Raw genomic sequence first — 20923 nt, 5'->3', positions numbered from 1 at the left:
GTGCAGGCAGTCATTGCAGCGTTTGCAGTTTCAGGATATTCCTCCACCTATTATAGAGCGGGCAGTAAACCATTTAACCCCCTTCTGGGGGAAACGTATGAATGTATCCGTGAAGACAAAGGATTCTGCTTCTTTTCTGAACAGGTACAAATTAATGTATGTCACACACACACACACACACTATAGCAGCAGTACCTGTTCCAGGTGAGTTCCTGTCCTTCACTGTAGCACTGCACCACTTCCACTGTGTGTGTGTGTGTTTGCTGGAGGCAAGGCCATCAGTAGTCCTCTGGCGAAGGTTCTTCCTGCATGACTTGAAAAGGGTCTTTGTCAGCAGTGAACTTTCTCACAGGCTGTGTGTGTCTGACATAATGCAGTGTGTTCATAGAGGGCCGTGATGAGAGAGAAACACTTGCACAGGCTCAGTAATTCATTGTGTAATTAATCTTGCTTTATCTCACATCCACACACTCTGGAATAAACTAACCGACATGTGTCTCTCTCCACTGGAGTCTGTTGAACTTTTGTTGTTTTCAAACTGAATCAGCCAAACAATTTCATTTTAATTTACCATTGGCCTTTACAAAAGAAAGCAACCGTTCCAGAGGAACATTTTAGAGGCTATTTTTTATGGTTTGAGGGATCGTTCACACAAAAATTTAAATTGCCTGTTGATTTACTCACCCTTAGGCCATCCGAGATTACTTTCTTTCTTGAGTAGAACAATAAAGAAGATTTTTAGCCAAAAAGGGTCCTTGGTGATCCATAAAATACAAGTCACCGGCTACCGTTACTCTGAGTGGCAACACAAAATCAATATCAAATTCAAAATAAAGGTTTTTTACATAATATATGTGTGTGTGCTGTGTATATTTATTATGTACAGTGGGGCAAATAAGTATTTGATACACTGCCGATTGTTCAAGTTTTCCCACTTACAAAGAATGGAGAGATCTGTCATTTTCATCGTAGGTACACCTCAACTGTGAGAGATTGTATGATTTTTGAACAATTCATTTCCATTTTATTGCATGAAATAAGTCATCAAATACTTATTTGCCCCACTGTACTGTATATATTTAAGAAAAAAATTATATTGTATATTAAATATATTTATATATAATATTTTCAAAATATATACTGTATGTGTGTGTACAGTGGGGATCGAAAGTTTTGGAACCCCTTGCAGAATCTGTGAAAATGTGGATAATTTTACCAAAATAAGAGAGATCATACAAAATGCATGTTATTTTTTATTTAGTGCTGTCCTGAGTAAGATATTTTCCATAAAAGATGTTTACATATAGTCCACAAGACAAAAAAATAGCTGAAATTATTAAAATAACCACATTCAAAAGTTTGGGAACCCTTGGTTCTTAATACTGTGTGTGGTTACCTGGATGATCTACGACTGTTTTTTTGTTTTGTGATGGTTGTTCACGAGTCCCTTGTTTGTTCTGAACAGTTAAACTGAGCACTGTTCTTCAGAAAAATCCTCCAGGTCCTGCAGAATCTTCAGTTTTCCAGCATCTTTTGCATATTTGAACTCTTTCCAGCAGTAACTGTATGATTTTGAGATCCACCTTTTCACGCTGAGGATGATTGAGGGACTCAAACACAACAATTTAAAAAGGTTCAAACATTCACTGATGCTCCAGAAGGAAACACGATGCATTAAGAGCCGGGGGTGAAAACTTTTTGAATTTGAAGATCAAGGTAAATTGTACTTCATTTGTCTTCCAGGAAACATGCAAGTATCTTCTGTCGCGTCAGAAGGGCAGTACTAAATGGAAAAATATGATATTTCAACAAAATAAGAAAAATTTGGACATCTTCATCCTGTTCAAAAGTTTTCACCCCCCGGCTCTTAATGCATCGTGTTTCCTTCTGGAGCATCAGTGAATGTTTGAACCTTTTTTTAATTGTTGTGTTTGAGTCCCTCTATCATCCTCAGCGTGAAAAGGTGGATCTCAAAATCATACAGTTACTGCTGGAAAGGGTTCAAATATGCAAAAGATGCTGGAAAACTGAAGATTCTGCAGGACATGGAGGATTTTTCTGAAGAACAGTGCTCAGTTGAACTGTTCAGAACAAAGAAGGGACTCATGAACAACCATCACAAAACAAAGAACAGTCGTAGATCATCCAGGTAACCACACACAGTATTAAGAACCAAGGGTTCCCAAACTTTTGAATGGGGTTATTTTAATAATTTCAGCTATTTTTTTGTCTTGTGGACTATATGTAAACATCTTTTATGGAAAATATCTTACTTAATAAAGTAAGATATTTAATAAATATAAATATAAAATATTAATAAAAATAACATGCATTTTGTATGATCTCTCTTATTTTGGTAAAATTATCCACATTTTCACAGATTCTGCAAGGGGTTCCCAAACTTTCGCATGCCACTGTATATACGTAATAAATATACACAGTGCACACACATATATTACATAACCAATGCGATTAATCGTGATTAATCGTTTGACAGCACTACTACATTACCTGTAAACATACCCTCAGCCTTCAAACAGTCAATTGAATCATTCTTTTGAACCGGTTCTTTTTGGTGAACGAGTTGAACCAGTTCACCAAATTGAATGGAACCATCTGAAGCAGTTTCCTTAAACAGTCACTGAATGGAGGAAACAGTTCCAACTTGAATGAAGGGTTAAAATGATGCTTATCATGTGAAAAGGTGAGTTGTTTAAGTAGTTATGTGCTGATTAAGTAATGGTTTATATGCTTTAGACATGTAAAACATCTCTGTTTCCCATCATTATTTGGTGCTTTAATAATATAATTCTGACATCAATGTGACATCATTGTGTGATTACATAAACAAACTGCTGAATCAGTTATTTGAACCAGTTCATTGAAGCAGTTAGCAGAAAAGAGTCAGGCTCTGAATTACAGGTAATAATGTTGTAAATAATGTTCAGTTTCTTGCATAGACTGATTGTTTTGCATCATAAGACCTCAGTATATCATCAGGAGCTACAGGTATTAATTTTGTGTTGCCTGATATGCTCTGTTTGACTTTTTCTTTACTTTTTTACTGAAGAAAAAAGCTTGAGTAAATTAAGAGCAAATGTTCATTTTGGTGTGAACTATCCCTTTAATTAAGTTTTTTGATGAATTAATTGATGTTGCTTTTTCTTAAATGTTTCTCTTAAAACAGGGGTGTCAAATTCAGTTTCTGGAGGGCCTCTGTCCTGCAGAGTTTAGCTCCAACCCTAATTAAACACCTGAACCAGCTATTCAAGGTCTTAAGGCTCACTGTGCAGGTTTTTTCGAGCAGGTTTAAGCTAAACAGTGACCCTGGAGTTTGACACGTCTTAAAAAAATTATAAAAACAAATGAGAAATACTGTATGAAATGAATGTGAGAGCAGCTCAGATAATTAAGACTTGGATAATTTGAAGGGAAATCTTTGACTTTTGGTGTTTGGCAAATCTGAGCACAGTTTGAGACACTATTGGGGTCTCATGAGGAATTATTTATAAAGTACAAAGTATGCTTCAGTTTTGACACAAAAGCATAGCGTATGCATAGAGCCAAACGCACTTCATTAGATATCGTGTGCAAACACAGGTGCTCAAAACATGCGCCCTAGTAAGTTTTGTCCTTTTTCCTGTGTCTGCACCATTTTCTCTAAATGTTATGAGTGATAAAAATGTATCTGTATTTGCTTAAACTACAGTTGTGAATGTCTCGTAATCCCCATCTCTTAATGTCTATTGTTGTTCAGTCTCCAGTAGTTTGTTGTTGTTCTTTCTTACCGGTTTCATTCTCAACTGTGAAATTACTAGTGTTACTACCTTGTGGAAAAAAATTATTTAAGGCACATGTGTGAACTGAGCGTACAGAGTATGCATAACTAGAATAATCTGGCTGTGCTCAAAGTGCAAATCCAAAAGTCTAGCATGAAACTCTAGATGGCTCAGTCCGGTAGGTAGGAATGTGTATTGTAAAGGTTTTAACAGTATTACTAATCTTACCAATAAAATAAATATCATTTAATGAAGTTAATATAAAATCCACCAGTGTGCAGGCAGTTCTAGTGTTTTATATACATAAGATAAGATACAGGAAGAAAATGAACAAAGAAACAAAGTATAACAAACTGACAAATACAATAAAACAAAGATACAAATGAAATAAACGGTGCATTCATTATTATTCATGGAGGTATTCTAACATGTTTGTTCAGGTAATATAGCCTACAAAAGAAATCTAATAAAATAACCAAATGTAAAATAACACTGCATAGCTTTCACTGTATAATGTGATAGATTATTGCTTAATAAAGCTAACTTTATTCAGATTTTCTCTTTGCATTTTGTTGGTTAATTAACATTGATGGCTCAATCGTGAGAAGTTGACTGCATATATATTGACACACATCGGATTTTCTCCCAGCTGTTCAAGTCCACTTAAGACATAAACTTTGTTTAAGTAAATACTCTCCAAGCCAGCCATTTTGACATATTTTTATGTATATTTGATCATTTTGACATGCACTCAAAGGCTAAAGTGTAATTTGCTTATCCATTTTTCAACGTTTTATCATACATGTCCCGCAATTTAGCAACAGTAAAGACTGCATTTTACAACAATCACCGATTGTGCCGATTCTGATGTTAAGTTTGGGTTTTAGGGAGGAACGAATGTGAAGGGAACGAAGTTGCACTAGACGAAACGTGGCTAGTTTTTAATAGTTTTACCTCATATCTACTTTTTTTATGATCCCTGGAAGCCAACTTCGAAATCAACAGGCCTAAAGTGTAAGCAGACTGCAGAATTTGTAGTTCTATCCTCTATCATCACAATTCATGTTGTGCGCTCTGTAGCTCCTCTGCGTTAGAAACAGAAACTCGTGGTATCGATACGCACTTTCATAATTTATGATATAAAGCAGAATAGATTTTTTATTTTAAGACAATCATATGCTCTCACGCGCCACATAAAATGATGTGGCAGGCCTTGAGATTGACACGTGTCATAGACAAATGTCCAAATATTATTGCATATAAAAACAACTGGCAACTCTGGCAAGCTAGAATTTGCAAGGTAATATCCACATAGCAGTAATAAATGCATGTTTATTTTCTTAATTTCTCCAGTACCGAAGCAAAACTGTTAACGTTAGAGCTTATCGACACAACACGGTCTTTCATAATTTAGCCCCGGGGCCCATTTAATACCGGGTTACGGTACCCATCCCTACCAATAGGTCTAACTCAATCTGACATAATGGCATCACATGGCGCAGCTGATTGGTTGTTTTTGAATCAGCAGCCAATGAGCGCTGCTCAACATTTCAGAAACCTTCCACCTTCCCCAGCTCCACCTGTATAGATCTGCTACGGGGTGATTCATGTATGCTATATGGGGGTTATTCATATATCTGTGCAGCAGCACTATTTCTTACATGCTTACAGCAACATGTTGTGGATGTGTTGGCAGTAACAAATCTCAATACTTGTTCTGCCGCAGCAGCATAGCAGATCTATTCCGCTAAGACCAAACACATTAACATTATCATGTATATTACCATGACAAACCCTCAGATAGTTGTCATGACAGAAATCTAGAAATCTAAATCTTAATTTATTAATTATTTTCTGTAGAAATGCTTCTTGCTGTGCTTTATTAATAAACTTGTGCGGGTGATTACATCTTTCTGTCTGTGTACAGGTGAGCCATCATCCGCCCATCTCCGCTTGTCACTGTGAGTCACAGAACTTCACATTCTGGCAAGGTAAGACTGATACCACTCCTATATTTACCTCTCATAGACTTTTTATTATCACACTCAATTGTGTGTGTGTGTGTGTTTGTGTGTCAGACGTCAGATGGAAGAATAAGTTTTGGGGAAAGTCTATGGAGATTCTTCCCATCGGAACAGTGAATGTCATGCTACCCAGGTACAGTCCTGTCTGTTTCTCTGCACAATTTATTCACCCTGCATCTGTCCCTTCATCTGCCTGACTCTCAGTGTCATGTTTTTTTGCATTTGTCGGCAGTTATGGTGATCACTATGAGTGGAACAAGGTGACGACATGCATCCACAACATTCTGAGCGGGAGGCGATGGATCGAACATTACGGCGAGGTCACGATTAAAAACACCCGCAACACTACGTGCATCTGCAAACTCACCTTTGTTAAGGTACATGCTCATCTGCAACAGCTTATATATCACAAATGGGTAAGTCAACCACTAGGGGGCCACTAGTCTTAATTTTTTTAAATGTAGTTAATATTATTATGATAAAAAACGCCAAAAATAAAGATGTACATTATAACATTTTACTGATATCATATTTTTGAGTTTATTTTTATGAAAAGACAAGTACAGGGCCAGCATGATATAATTATTTACATTGTTTCATGAATATCGAGTCAAAGTTTTTGTTATTTCTTTTTTGATTTTCATTAGTGCTGTCAAACAATCAATCGCAAATAATCGCAAACAACATAAAAGTTTTTGTTTACATACCGGTAATATATGTGTTTGTATTGTGTATATTTATAATGTATATATATCAATACACTCACATACAGCATATATTTTGAAAATATTTACATGTATTTACATTATTTTCAAATAATTTATATCATATATAAATATATGTAATACATAAACGTTACATATTTTTCTTAAATATATATTACATGTGTGTGTATTTATATATATATATATATATATATATATATTATAAATATACACCGTACACACACATATATTATGTAAACAAAAACTTTTATTTTGGATGCGATTAATTGCAATTAATTGTTTGACAGCACTAATTTTCATTATTTTTTAATATGTTCCCTTGTGAAAAACAATTGCACTTAAGTATACTTTTATGAAGTGTACTTATTGCAGAAATAACATACTTTAAAAGAACACACATAAGTACAAATTAAATGTTCTTTTCGATGCTTAAATACATTGTAATTAACTTCAAATGCATCACATTTTAAAGTGATATTAAATGCTATAAGTTGAACTTTTGAGTGTTTTTTTAAACCACTTAAGTGGTACTTTTTAGTACATCTGTATATGTACTTTCATAATTGTTTCTAGTGTCTTTAAAATATGGTTAAAGTGTACTACTAATGTATTAACAAGCAATTAATGTTAACTAAAATATACTTTAATGTCAGTTAACAATACACTTAAGCATGAATTAAATGTAATATTTTCGACCACCTAAATGCATGTTATTTGTAATTGATTGCAAATATATCACAGTTTAAAATAACATTAAATGCAATTAGTTGTGACTTTAGTATATTTTATATGTACTTTGAAATATGACAAATATGTACTTCTCAATAAGCAATTAATGTGAACTAAAATATACTTAAATGTCATTTCAATGTACTTCAATGTTATATATCTCTGGCAATGAAGTTGAAATTTAGTATAGGCTATTTAAAATTTTATTTTAAAAATCTCTTAATTACGTAGTTACAATCAACACAAACACAAAATGAAAAACCACTACATTTATTGACAAAACAATCTCTAAAACAAATACACAAAAATGTGTTTTGCTGATGCACAAGAAAAACCAAACACTATACACAGCTGCAACACTTTAACTCACTTATTAGAAAGAGTCTGGAGAACAATGCAAAATCACTTACATACAAAAGTACCTAACCTCACCATCATAGAAAACATCATTCTGTATGATGTATAAGCCCGTTTCCTCATTGGGGACCTAAAAATGTCCTCAAGGTCAAAATTTACTGGTATTACTATCCTTGTGGAGTCATTTGGTCTCCATAACGTATAGGATTACTAACACACAAACACACACACTTAATACAAAAAAACAATCAAGAAAATCATCATTCGTACAACAAATGAGACCTTATTGTAAAACATTACTAAACTGTGTTAATGGTACCCTCGGTTTCACAGACAAGGCTTAAGGCCAGCCCCAGACTAAAGTGTAATTCTGAGCTGTTTCAAGTGAAAGAAACTTGCACTGACTGATCTTTAAAAATATCAGTGCCTTTGTTTTGTCTCAAGATGCACACCAGTAATGTTTTTCCCTAAGGCATGTTAATGAAGATGACTTAAATGTCCTAATTGAACTATGGCCTAATCCTGGCTTAGTCTAAGCCCTGTCTGTGAAACCAGGCCATAAATTTTCAAACCTTTACTAGCACCAACATTAAACAGGACCAAAAGGTTTCTTCTAAAATCTTACTTCAGCATTAGTGAATGCAAGTTTGACTAAATAAATTATAAAAAATAAAAAAATAAACTCCAAATTAACTTGCTGGAAAGTGGTGTTTGTCAGTGTCCCAGAAGCTGTTCATCGGCAGTAAACTTCAAATGTCATGAAGCTGTACACCATCTCTCCACAGTCTCTGTGAACAGAAATGTTCCAAAGAGGCAGGAAAGTCAGAAAAAAAATTCCTTGAGGAAAGAAAGATGAACAATTGTTATAAAACATATCCAGTCATTATAGATGGTTCAGTTGAGTGAAAGCAATAGACACAGTTGCAGTCCAAAGTTTATATACACCTTGCAGTATCTGCAAAATGTTAATAATTTAAGCAGTAAGAGGATGGAGGGGTAGAATCATTAAAAAATGGCAATTTCTGCTCTGATGAAGCAGTTTATTTTATTATCTGCAAGGTGTATGTTAACTTTTGACCACATCTCCATCACCTAAGAGGAGAATTACCTCAATCATCAGGGCAACATCATAGTAGAATGCTGGGAGATGTTCCGTCAGATTTCCCACAAACATCAGATTTTCTGATCACACCATCTTCACTGACACTGGGCTTTAAAAATAAATAACATTTTTACAATCATTTTTTATTCCTACTTTACAGGGAATAAAACATAACTTTATCAGTTGCCCAAATATAGAAATATTTCCCAAAATCTATGAAAATGAAGAAAGTTACCTTAACCCCCCCCCATCTTGCCTTGCAAGCTTCTCTCGCACATCTTCATGAAGAATGTTCCTGTATTTACCACGACTGACACAGCAAAGCTGCTGTCATCTCCCTTTGGTTTTTTACCTGTAAAATATATGATGATTAGAGGGGGATCTGTAAATGCACAGGTGGGAATATATTTCTTGCAAATGGAAAAGATTCAAAGCATTTAAAATCCATAGTGACTTAATATAGCAATAGCTTGTCATGTGTGATGAGGGTGAGCTGATTTACTTCTAACATCACCTCTTCGGTACTGGTCTGTGTTTCCACACTGTATCTCCGGTAACAAATCTGTACTGATCCTGCATAATGAATAACTCCGTATAAGTACAAAAATATTACATATTACAAACACAACCAGTAATGAAACATCTCGCTCTTCAAATGCAAAAAAAAAAAACACACACAACTCAACATTATTTCTAGAGGTGGCTGATATTTTGAATATTACTGTTGATTATAATATTGATTATATACATTAAATATTACAAGATCGTATGTTTGAATTTTGTTCAGTTGCGTGAAAATTTAATTTTAAATCGTTTAGTTAAAATACGTTATTGTAGTTTCAGCAGCCAAATTTCTTGGTCCACACACGCGATAACATTCCAATATCAGAATGCATTCATAGATAAGTTATAGGACACGATTAATTCACCTCCCGAGTCCATACAGCAAGAACTGCCGGGTGTGAAAGTCGCAGGAATGGTAAGACTAAATTAAGAATAAAGAAAGCTTATATCAAAATGTACTTACTTGATTCATTTTCTGCAGTACATAAAGTCTCATCTGTAATCATCCAAACGCGCCACTCCTTTGTTGTCATTTGATCAGCGAGGCTCTCTCTTAGAAACATGGCGCGCAGTGCATTTTTTTAAAACTCTGCTGAAGTAGCGCACAATCATGACGTATTTTGGGCACATGCACATAAAACAAAAGAGATACTTGCATGTGGTTACATGTTATTTCAGGATTTTCATTTCTGTTCAAGTTCATAACATTACAGCTTTCCTGTAGCTCAAACAGTAGAGCATGGTGCTAGCAACGCCAAGGTCATGGGTTCGATTCCCAGGGAAAGCAAGAGCTGATAAAATGTAAAAACTGTAACTTGAATGCAATGTAAGTCGCTTTGCGTCTGCTAAATGCGTAAATGTAAGTTCAAGTTGTCCTAATTCATTGTGTAGTTAGACCAAAGACTATTAGACTCATTCATGACTCATTCACCTAACTAAAAGTCAGTCATTTTTTCCAGTGCAGTGTAGCCTAGTCTAATTAAAATCAAACGTATTTGAATGCAAATTAATTTTGTTTAGATCTGTTAAACTTTTGCTTGCAATAAATGCAATTAAATGTGTGTTTAAGTGAGAACAACATAATTATGTTGAAAGTATTCTGTACACAGCTGTAAAGTACAGTAATATTACACACAAATACAGTACTGTCATAAATGACACTATCAAATGTTATGTTGAAAATTAAACTTCATAGAGTTCATAGCGCAAGGGCTGGTGATGAAAATTTCAACAATAAGTTTTATTGGAGGATACTGTATTAGAAAGTGTATTTAAGTTTAGAATAAGAAAGTGTATTTAAGTTTAGAAGAAAAATTAATTTCAAGTGCATTAATACACGGTATATATTATAGACTAAATTCATTTAAAATACATTAACAAATGTAATTTTGAAGAACACACTTAAGTTGAAATTAAAATGAATTATTTTACATGTGCCTTAGTATATTGATAAATATATCAAAATAAGCGTACTTATTTAAAACACAAAATCATAATTATGTAAAATGTAATAATTATACATTATTATAAAGTGCATTTTTAAAAAGTGCACTTAAGTATGTTAAGACCTATTGTCATTAAATTGTACTCTCTTTAAGTGCACTTAAGTGGCCTTTAATTTAGATTATATTATATTATCTGCAAGCGCACTTTTTAAAAAGTATACTTGTAATAATTTAAGTACACAAAAAGTATACTTTTACTGCAATTAAGCACACTTCTTTTTCACAAGGGTTGGCTTGGGCAGTTTTTCTTTTTGTTTTATGTAGCAATATTATTCAGTTCAATTTAGTTCAGCTCTTTAATCATCTGAATGCTGTTTAGTAGCTTTTTAGGTTCATAGTTGTAGATTTGCTTATGCCCACAACGAATATATGAATGGTCCACTAGCTGGGGATACTTTGTGTTACGTCATTGTCAGATCAAAACAGATCAATGTTTCGAAAGCAGTCTGAAAGTTTTGGGCTTTATGTGGTGAATAAATCTACAAATGTGTGTGTTTGGGTCCAGGGAAACTACTGGAGCTCCAATGTGAATGAAGTGCAAGGATCAGTGATGGACCAGGAGGGAAAAGTCATTCACAGACTGTTTGGGAAATGGCATGAGGGTCTGTACTGTGGAGTCCCACCTTCAGCCAAATGCATCTGGAGACCAGGTATATACACTCACAGGGTCCAGAATGAACACCCGCAATGTGCCAATTGCAAGTAGAAAGTGGACTGGCACAATATAAATGTATGTATGCATGCATGTAATAAAATGTACCTAAAGTAATACCCCCACTTAAAGGGGTCATGAACTGCCTCAGTTTTCTATTTTGTACTGTTCTCTGAGGACCACCTATAATGTTATGAATATTTTTACATCAAAAATCATAATTTAGAAGCAATAAGCTATTTGCTGTCCTGTTTTTAGCCCCCCTCATCAGAACGCTCTTTTTGAATAGGTGCGGCGGATTGTAGACTCGAAAGTAAACACCCACTGCTGTGATTGGCTGATAGTTGTGTATCTTTGACAGCCTACATCCTTCATAGATGGACGCTGCTGTGATTTTGGTTTAAAATGCATAAATACTCAATACATATCAAACGATCTGTTTAACAGACAAAGCAATAGTGACCATGTAATAACAACAGTCACTCACACTTGTGTGTTGCGGCATTACTGTGGGAATCAATATATTCAGCACAGCATCGTCTTTCAGTTTCACTCTTTCTGAAAATCCTGTGTCGAATTGTGCCTTGTTTGTAAACGAATCCGCGGTAAAATTAAGTGAACAAAGGACCAAGTTCTTACTGAAGCAGTCTGGATCTTCATTAAAAATAAAGTTCATCCACTCTTTCCTAACATTAGGATCAGAAGGAAGGCAAAGCAAATACAATTTTTTCACAACTTGGCACTGCACAGCATCTTGTTGTCTTCACAGCATCTTTATTGTTTGGTTTTTGCATTGATCTGTGCATTCACTGCTCTCGTAAACACTACATGTGTGAATCAGTTGGCGGGGCTAGACAGGCAGCGATGTAGAAGCAGGCACTGATCTTCTTCTGTGGAGTAAGTGTTTGGCCACACTATTATGTCATAGAGTGGAACATTCCACAAGCTGTCATTTTAACAGACTGGCATCAATATAAGCTGTTTTTTGACTAATGAGATAGTTGTGAGTTCTGAAACTTACAGGATGTTTTTATTGTACAGTGACCTCTTATATGTCAAATGATCAAGGGAATTATTGTTTAGCAGTTCATGACCCCTTTAAGTGAGGTGAGTGGATCAAACCAAAGAGATCCTAAGCAGTCTACTAATGAAAAGATCAGTATCTTTTAACTCATCACTTACCAAAAGTTTTAGCAAAAGGTTTTTTTTTTTAAATTAATGAATAATTTTATTCAGAAAGGACATGTTAAGTTTATCAAAAGTGACAGTAAAGACTACACTGTGTTAAACTGTGTTAACTGTGTTAAAGAAGATGTGCTGTTCAGATCTAGAAATGCTCTTCATTAACTGCAAGCCGTTCTATTCGCCGCGGGAGATTTGTTTGTTCATTCTCGTTAGTGTCTACATTCCACCGCAAGGGAACGTGAGCTCAGCTTTACAGAAACTTGCTGATCAGATCACAGACACAGAACAAAACACCCGGACTCTGTTTTAATCATTCTCTGGGACTTTAATAAAGCAAATCTCTCCCGCGAACTGCCAAAATACAGACAGCACATCACATGTCCCACCAGAGAGAGTAATATATTGGATCACTGTTACACAGCGATAAAGGATGCATATCACTCTGTCCCACGAGCAGCTTTAGGACTCTCTGATCATTGTTTGGTTCATCTTATTCCGACCTACAGGCAGAAACTTAAATCTGCAAAACCTATTAAGAACTGTTAAAAGATGGACTAATGAAACAGAGCGGGATTTACAAGCCTGTTTCTCGCTCACTGATTGGACTGTTTTTGAAGCTGCTGCAAACGTTCTGGATGAGCTCACAGAGACTGTAACATCTTATATCAGTTTCTGTGAGAATATGTGCATTCCTACCAGGACTCATTTAACCTACAACAATGGCAAACCATGGTTCACTGCAAAACTCAGACAGCTCCGTCATGCCAAAGAAGATGCTTACAGAAAGGGGGATAAAGTCTTGTATAAACAGGTCAAATACACACTGGAAAAGGAGATCAGAATGGCAAAGAGGAATTATTCTGACAAGCTAAGGAACAAATTCTCTTCCAGTGATTCTGATTCAGTGTGGAACGGTATGATAGATATCACCAGTTACAAGACACCATCCCCCAGCACTTTGGAGAATCAACAACTAGCAGACGACCTGAACGAGTTCTATTGAAGGTTTGAAAAATCACCCCACACCCGCCTTGAACACCTCTTTACCACACCTGCAGCAACCCCCCTCTCCCCCACATCTACAATTCAGATAAGTGAAGATGACGTGCGTCAGGTCTTCAGAAAGAACAAAAGAAGGAAAGCACCAGGCCTAGACGGTGTGTCACCAGCCTGTCTGAAATCCTGTGCTGACCAGCTGGCCGCCATCTTCACACAGATCTTCAACAGATCACTGGAGCTGTGCGAAGTCCCCTCATGCTTCAAACGCTCCACCATCATCCCTGTCCCAAAGAAACCCAAAATTACTGGACTTAATGATTACAGACCTGTGGCTCTAACGTTTGTGGCCATGAAATCATTTGAAAGACTGGTTTTGGCTTATCCGAAGGACATCACTGGACCCTTACTGGACCCCCTGAAGTTTGCCTACAGAGCTAACAGGTATGTGGATGATGCAGTCAACATGGGACTGCACTTCATCCTGCAGCATCTGGACAGACCAGGGACTTATGTGAGGATCCTGTTCGTAGACTTCAGCTCCGCTTTTAACACCATCATCCCGGACACCCTTCAGAATAAACTGACACAGCTCTCCGTCCCCACCTCTGTCTGTCAGTGGATCAACAGCTTCCTGACAGACAGGCAGCAGTTAGTAAAGCTTGAAAAATTATCATCCAGCACCCGTACGATCAGCACTGGAGCTCCTCGGGGCTGTGTTCTCTCCCCACTGCTCTTCTCCCTCTACACGAATGACTGCACATCTAAAGAACCCTCTGTCAAGCTCCTGAAGTTTGCAGATGACACCACACTGATCGGCCTCATTCAGGGCGGTGACGAGTCTGCTTACAGACAGGAGGTTAAGGAGCTGGCTGTCTGGTGCAGTCTTAACAACCTGGAGCTTAACACGCTTAAAACTGTGGAGATGATCGTGGACTTCAGGAGAAATCCCCCTGCTCTCCCCCCACTCACCATCATGAACAGCACTGTGACTGCAATGGAGTCATTCAGATTCCTGGGCACCACAATTTCTCAGGACCTGAAGTGGGACAATCAAGTCCATTGTGAAAAGTCCATTGTGCCGTACTTTCTTCGCCAGCTGAGGAAGTTCAACCTGCCACAGGACTTGCTGAAACAGTTCTACTCTGCCATCATTGAATCCATCCTCTGCACTTCAATAACTGTCTGGTTCAACTCAGCTACCAAATCTGACCTCAGAAGACTACGGAGGGTAGTCCGGACTGCTGAGCGAATCATTGGCACAACCCTCCCCACTCTCCAAGAACTGTACTTATCCAGAGTGAGAAAAAGGGCTGGTAAAATCACTCTGGACCCCTCACTTCCAGCACACTCCCTCTTTGAACTGTTACCGTCTGGTCGACACTACAGAGCTCTGAGCACCAGAACGACCAGACACAGGAACAGTTTCTTCCCTCAGGCAATCCATCTCATGAACACTTGACAATAAACGCGGAACACACAACTCTATTATACATTATTTATTCACCACACATACATATATATATATTTTATTATTATATATTTTTTTTTTAATTTGCACATTTCAGACCTTTACACACATAATTGTCTATATTATATATTGTGTTTTTGCTGTTTTGTACATTGCCTATTTGTATATTATTATTTTAATATCTGTGTCCTGTCCTGTTGCTGTCTTTCTGTTGCACTGTGGAGCTTCTGTCACTACAACAAATTCCTTGTATGTGTAAACATACTTGGCCAATAAAACTCATTCTGATTCTGATTCTACACTATTACTATTTCTATTTTAAATGAATGCTGTTTTCAACAATTTTTCTATTCATCAAAGATATACAAGTATTAAGCAGAACAACTGTTTTCAACATTGATAATATTAAGAAATGTTTATTTGGAATCAAATCAGCATATCAGAATGATTTCTGAAGGATCATGTGATACTGAAGACTGGAGTAATGATGCTGACAATACAGCCATTTTATATTCCAATGTTATTTCACTTAACCCTTGTGCTTCAATAAAAATAAGTTACACATACACTCTTAAAAATAAAGGTGCTTCATGATGTCATAGAAGAACCTTTTTGTCTAAATGGTTCCATAAAGAACCTTTAACATCTGAAGAACCTTTCTGTTTCACAAAAGGTTCTTTGTGGTGAAAGAAGATTCTTCAGATTATAAAAAGGTAAGAAAGAGATGATTCTTTAAGGAACCTTTGACTGAATGGTTCTTTGTGGAACCAAAAATGGTTCTTCTATGGCATCACTTTTTGAACCTTTTGAAGCACCTTTATTTTAAGAGTGTAGGTCCATAGTGGACAAAAATGTCCAGGTCAAAAAACGGTCACAAAAATTTGAAGCTTGGGAGCACATATTTAAGTTTGGTCTCATTTTAAAGAAGACTCATGGCAGATTATTGTTGAAGTACAAACAAGTTTAAAAAGTGAAACTAAAAAGAAGTTATACAGGTTTAAGTTTATGAAAAGGATTTATGAACAATATTTTATATAAAATATATATTTAATGAAACATGTTGAACTCTAAACCAGCTAGAAAATATAAACTATAAATCTATACAAGTTGTGTTCACAATTTGAGGTTGATATCTCAAAAAATGAGCTTTCAGTAAAATTTTGTTTGGGCGCAGTACCAGATTTTCCCCATTAGATGCCAGCAAAACTCCGCTGGTGCTGGTTGGATTGATTTGCAGTAGAGTTTTTCTCTCTCAAATATTACAAGAACACACACATACACACACACACAATTTTTGATGACACACATACAAACTACACTCTGACATCCATACCAACACACCCACACAATTATAGCTGCATTATTTATCCAATTGGCTCTATAATATGCAGAAGCAAAAAACAGGAATAAAGCGAGTATTTGCTTTATAGACCAAACCTGAAAAAATGTCACCATCTGGTAAAAAATTACATTTTGAAGCCTTGTCAACAGAATGAAAGCTTATTAACAAAAATTGCATCATTTTACAGTTAAACGGCACTGCGATTAAAAATAGCGGTTTCAATGGGGACATTTTTTGTCCAAAAGACGCTGAGAGGAACTATTTTTTGTACCTAGTGCAAAATAGATTTATTAAAGGAAATATGGGTGGAATATTAAAATTTCAATAAAAATACACACCTGAGACTAAATTTATGCAATTAGCATAAACACCGGCAAAATTATCAAAAAACAAACAAAACTAAAATGGACAAAAATGTCCAAAAGGTTGCACAAGGGTTAATTACTATTTTACTGTAAAAAACAAAAACAAACAAAAAAACTTAGTGACCCCAAACTTTTGAACAGCAATGTATGATTTTTGTCTGGTGAAGAAGAAAAAGTAAGTGACCGGCTTGGGCCAAGAAGCAACTCCTCAAGCACTGTGGTAGAACTGTAGAAAGTACATAGGTAAATTTAATAAAGCACACTTTAATGGCCAGTAGGAAATATCCATGATAATAAATGCTCTCAATATAGCAGTCATTTGCAGTTATGACCCTACACAACACAACAGAGGGCAGATCTAATGCTGTGTACGCAGTCGGATGTTTGAGAGTGATGCTAATGCTAATTCTAATGTTCCACATACATTGATGATTCTCTTGTGTTTGTGTCTTCAGGGTCTATGCCTACAGATTATGAGCTGTACTACGGCTTCAGCAGGTTTGCTATAGAGCTCAATGAGCTCTGCCCTGAGCTGAAGGAGCTGCTGCCACCAACAGATGCTCGATTCAGGATGGACCAGAGGTACATTCAGTTTTCTGATCTCATATTACACTCTTACTGTAAAAATGTACTGTAGTTTAGTGGCAGAGGAGAGTGGTCCACAGCCTCACAAAAAAAAATCACTCTAGAAATGATTTCGACCTTGTTTTGAAGGTTTCTGTAAAGCCTTGCTTATCTTTGAAAGGCTTCGACAGCTGTGGCTTTTCATGTGTTTGTGTTTGTGGGAAGTCGTGGCCTAATGGTTAGAGATTGAGGTGCCCTTGAGCAAGGCACTGAACCCCTAACTGCTCCCCGGGCGCCACAGCATAAATGGCTGCCCACTGCTCCAGGTGTGTGTTCACAGTGTGCACTTTGGATGGGTTAAATGCAGAGCACGAATTCCGAGTATGGGTCACGTCACTTTCACTTGTAGGAAAACATCATCTTAAAAAGACTCAATGAAATGGTGTGACACAGTACAGATGCAGTATTGGCATATTTACTAGTGAAACCTAGATGAAATAGATGAGAACAATGAAGACGTTCATAAAAAGGAATAATTCCAGTCAGTTCCTTTGTAACAAACTGACCAGAAAACCACTTGCTATTAAGACTATTTGCTATTAATAGGCCTATTTTTCCAGAGGAGAATTTGAAATGTGTTACCTGTTAAATGTTAAAAGTTCAATATGTGAATTAAATTTTGCATACCAGAGCAGGCACCTTGTTTAAAGGTGCAGTATGTAATATTGACAGCTAGTGGTTGAAATAGGTACTGCAGTCCAGTGACAAGATATTGGAGAGAGTCACACAGAGCAAAACAAAAACAGACATTCCGACATGGAACACACATTTCAATGTAGAATAACTGGCTGAACCTTTTTTTTTTCCTCAAAGAAATAAGTATGTGAACTTAGCATGTTATCTACATATCTGCAAACATATCATGGTATTTTTATTACATACCATACAAAAAATACTTTTTTATAGTTTTAGCCATAATTATTTAGCAATAATAACACTAAAGGAGACTTTAAAGGTGCTGTATGCAATTGGTTGACTTGATTGGTTGGTTTAAAATTTATTTTAGTATTATTATTACTAAATTATTATAGCTAAAACTATAAAAAAGTATTTTAATACTAAAAATATAAATATTAAATGAATATACATTTTAGATGAAAAAAAATCAGCTTCCAAAACTTGAAAATTAGATAAAAATGAGAAAAGTTGCCTTTGAGTTGTAGTATTAAAATGACTAAAAATTAAAACTAAAATAAAAAATATAGGGGAAAAAACTAATAAAACGGACAATTGTTGAAAATTATAATATATATATATTTTTTTATTAAAACCTAAAATATTAATTAATACCATAATAGTATGTAAATAATCCTGGTTTTAGGGATCTTAAGTGATAATATGATGTTATAATTTCAACAAAATTAACTGGAGCGTGTGTAAACATTCTTTCAATCAGTGATTAATTTTAAGTGGAGAGTAGCCATTTCAACACTAATCAGGTAAAACTGTGCTGTACATCTCTTAAGAATCAGAGCCTGTTTTTACTTGATATCACCACTTCTCTCTCTTGCGTGTGCCACAAGGCTCTATTCTCGGGCCTGTTTTATTTTCACTTTATATGCTCCCTCTCGGGTCCATTATAGCCAGGCATAATATAACTTTTCACTGCTACGCTGATTATTTGCAAATTTATTTTGCCTATGAGTCCAAAAAATGCTGACGCAGCTGGGTCGCTAATTAATTGCATTAATGACATTAAATTATGGTTAGAGCAAAATTTCCTTCACCTAAATGAAGAAAAAACTGAATAAATTTTATTTGGAGAGTCTGTAACTTCTGACTTTGATGCGCTGACTTCCAAGCTTAGACCAACTCTCAGAAATCTCGGTAGTAGTCTGAAATATGATAAACAGATTGACAGCGTGGTTAAAGCTAGTTTTTTTTCAGCTACGTCTTTTGGCCAAGGTCAAACCTTTTTTGAATCGCTGACCTTGAGAAAGCTACTCGTGCTTTTATCAGTTCAAGATTAGATTACTGTAATGCGCTTTATGTTGGTGTCTCACAGTCGTCCCTCAATCACCTTCAGCTGGTGCAGAATGTCTTTTAACTAACACACGTAAACGTGAACACATCACCCCAATTCTTTATTCACTCCACTGGCTTCCAGTTTCTTTTAGAGTTGATTTAAAAATGGTATTGTTTGTTTTTAAAGCTCTCAATGGCCTTGCTCCACTGTATGTAGATGCTGATTTATTGGAAAGCACTTTGGTTCACCTTGAGTGTTGTAAAGGGCTGTATAAATAAATGTTAATTGATTGATTGATATTTTGAGTATAAATACTAATGAACTAATGAAATGCTTAGTCTCTCATGTCACTTTGTAATTAAACTCCAAAAGTTTAATAGTGTATCAAATGTATTTTCCTGCTCCCTGAGAGAGTTTCTTGCTTAGTTCAGCTCTTTCAGCAGTCCTAGAAACCAGTGGAACAAAGTAAGTTTGTGCGCTGAGTAATCATCTGTGGTGAAGCTCTGGTTTAATGTGTCTCACAGGTATCTGGAGGAAGGAAATGTCCAGATGGCATCAGCTGAGAAACAAAGAATCGAAGAGCAGCAGAGAAACAGGAGGAAGTGGCTGGAGGAGAACAACATCAAATACCAGCCGCGATTCTTTAAGTGAGTGCACTTCATCTGCCTGCCTCTTCTTCTTCTGCTATTGAACTCCTGTCATGTAGATGGGACCTTCTCTCTGTATTGATCTCCTCCTGCTCTCGGGTTTTAATGAGACATCAAATGACATCAAAATTCATCATTTAAACAAACAAACAAACTTCAGTTTGCAAGTTTGAAATTTGGATTGAATTAACCACGTCTTCGAAGTGGAATTGCAGTTCAGAGAAATTCAACAGTCACAATAATGTTAGCATTTAATTTTGACTCATTTTAATTATTAATATGACAAATTATACTTAATTTTTAGTTTTAAAACATGGCTGTCTATGCTGCAGAAATGTGGATTTTTATTTTATTTTTATTTGTGTTACATGACTAGAGAAAACAGAAACAGGGCTGTGGTGTTCCCTTTTGACAAAAACATGAGAATTTTCCCACCTTGTTACGCTTGTGGTGTCAAAAATGAGCTTATAAATGTCTTGCTACACTATGTTATTACCAAATATTGGATACAAACGTTTTTAATCGACTTTTCTTAAAAGTTATCAAAGGTTTTTTATTTATTTTTACAACCGATTTATTGTAGGCTTCATTCATGTGATCTAATTCAGCTCAGTTTTTGAGTGAAAATTTACAAAATTATCCACAAGTAATGCTTTTTTTCTCAAAAATGAACATGAGTTCAGATCAGCGAGGCCTACAATTAATAAGTCCCAAAAATAAAAATACACCACGTGCTAATTGAAAGAAAACAAGTTGACAAAAAAGATTGAATCCAAGATTTAGTGATAGTATAGCATAATGAGAGATTTATTTTTAAAAGTCCAGGTACACCAAATTAAGTGAAGTGTTTTCAGCAAAGCACAAGGGACAAAGAACATATTTGTGACTCT

The 20923-nt window shown here is 35.8% G+C and overlaps 1 protein-coding gene across 2 annotated transcripts in view; it reads left to right on the top strand.

Moving 5' to 3' along the window:
• LOC306876704 (oxysterol-binding protein-related protein 6-like) overlaps nucleotides 1–20923 on the top strand; it is a gene marked incomplete at its 5' end in the record, with an annotated part of 54267 nt that overhangs the window by 30085 nt on the left and 3259 nt on the right. For both annotated transcript variants that reach the window (XM_079428058.1, XM_079428057.1), the window contains 7 exons: nucleotides 7–144; nucleotides 5707–5770; nucleotides 5858–5936; nucleotides 6036–6180; nucleotides 11291–11435; nucleotides 17252–17378; nucleotides 19911–20033. In XM_079428058.1, the coding sequence (XP_079284184.1) occupies nucleotides 7–144; nucleotides 5707–5770; nucleotides 5858–5936; nucleotides 6036–6180; nucleotides 11291–11435; nucleotides 17252–17378; nucleotides 19911–20033 (821 nt within the window). The remainder of the gene's footprint in view (nucleotides 1–6; nucleotides 145–5706; nucleotides 5771–5857; nucleotides 5937–6035; nucleotides 6181–11290; nucleotides 11436–17251; nucleotides 17379–19910; nucleotides 20034–20923) is intronic.

Source organism: Barbus barbus (genome assembly GCF_936440315.1).
Source record: "Barbus barbus genome assembly, chromosome: 11".
Taxonomy (NCBI): domain Eukaryota; kingdom Metazoa; phylum Chordata; class Actinopteri; order Cypriniformes; family Cyprinidae; genus Barbus; species Barbus barbus.
Note: the sequence above shows the minus strand (reverse complement) of the source record. Positions and strands in the feature narration are given on the sequence as shown.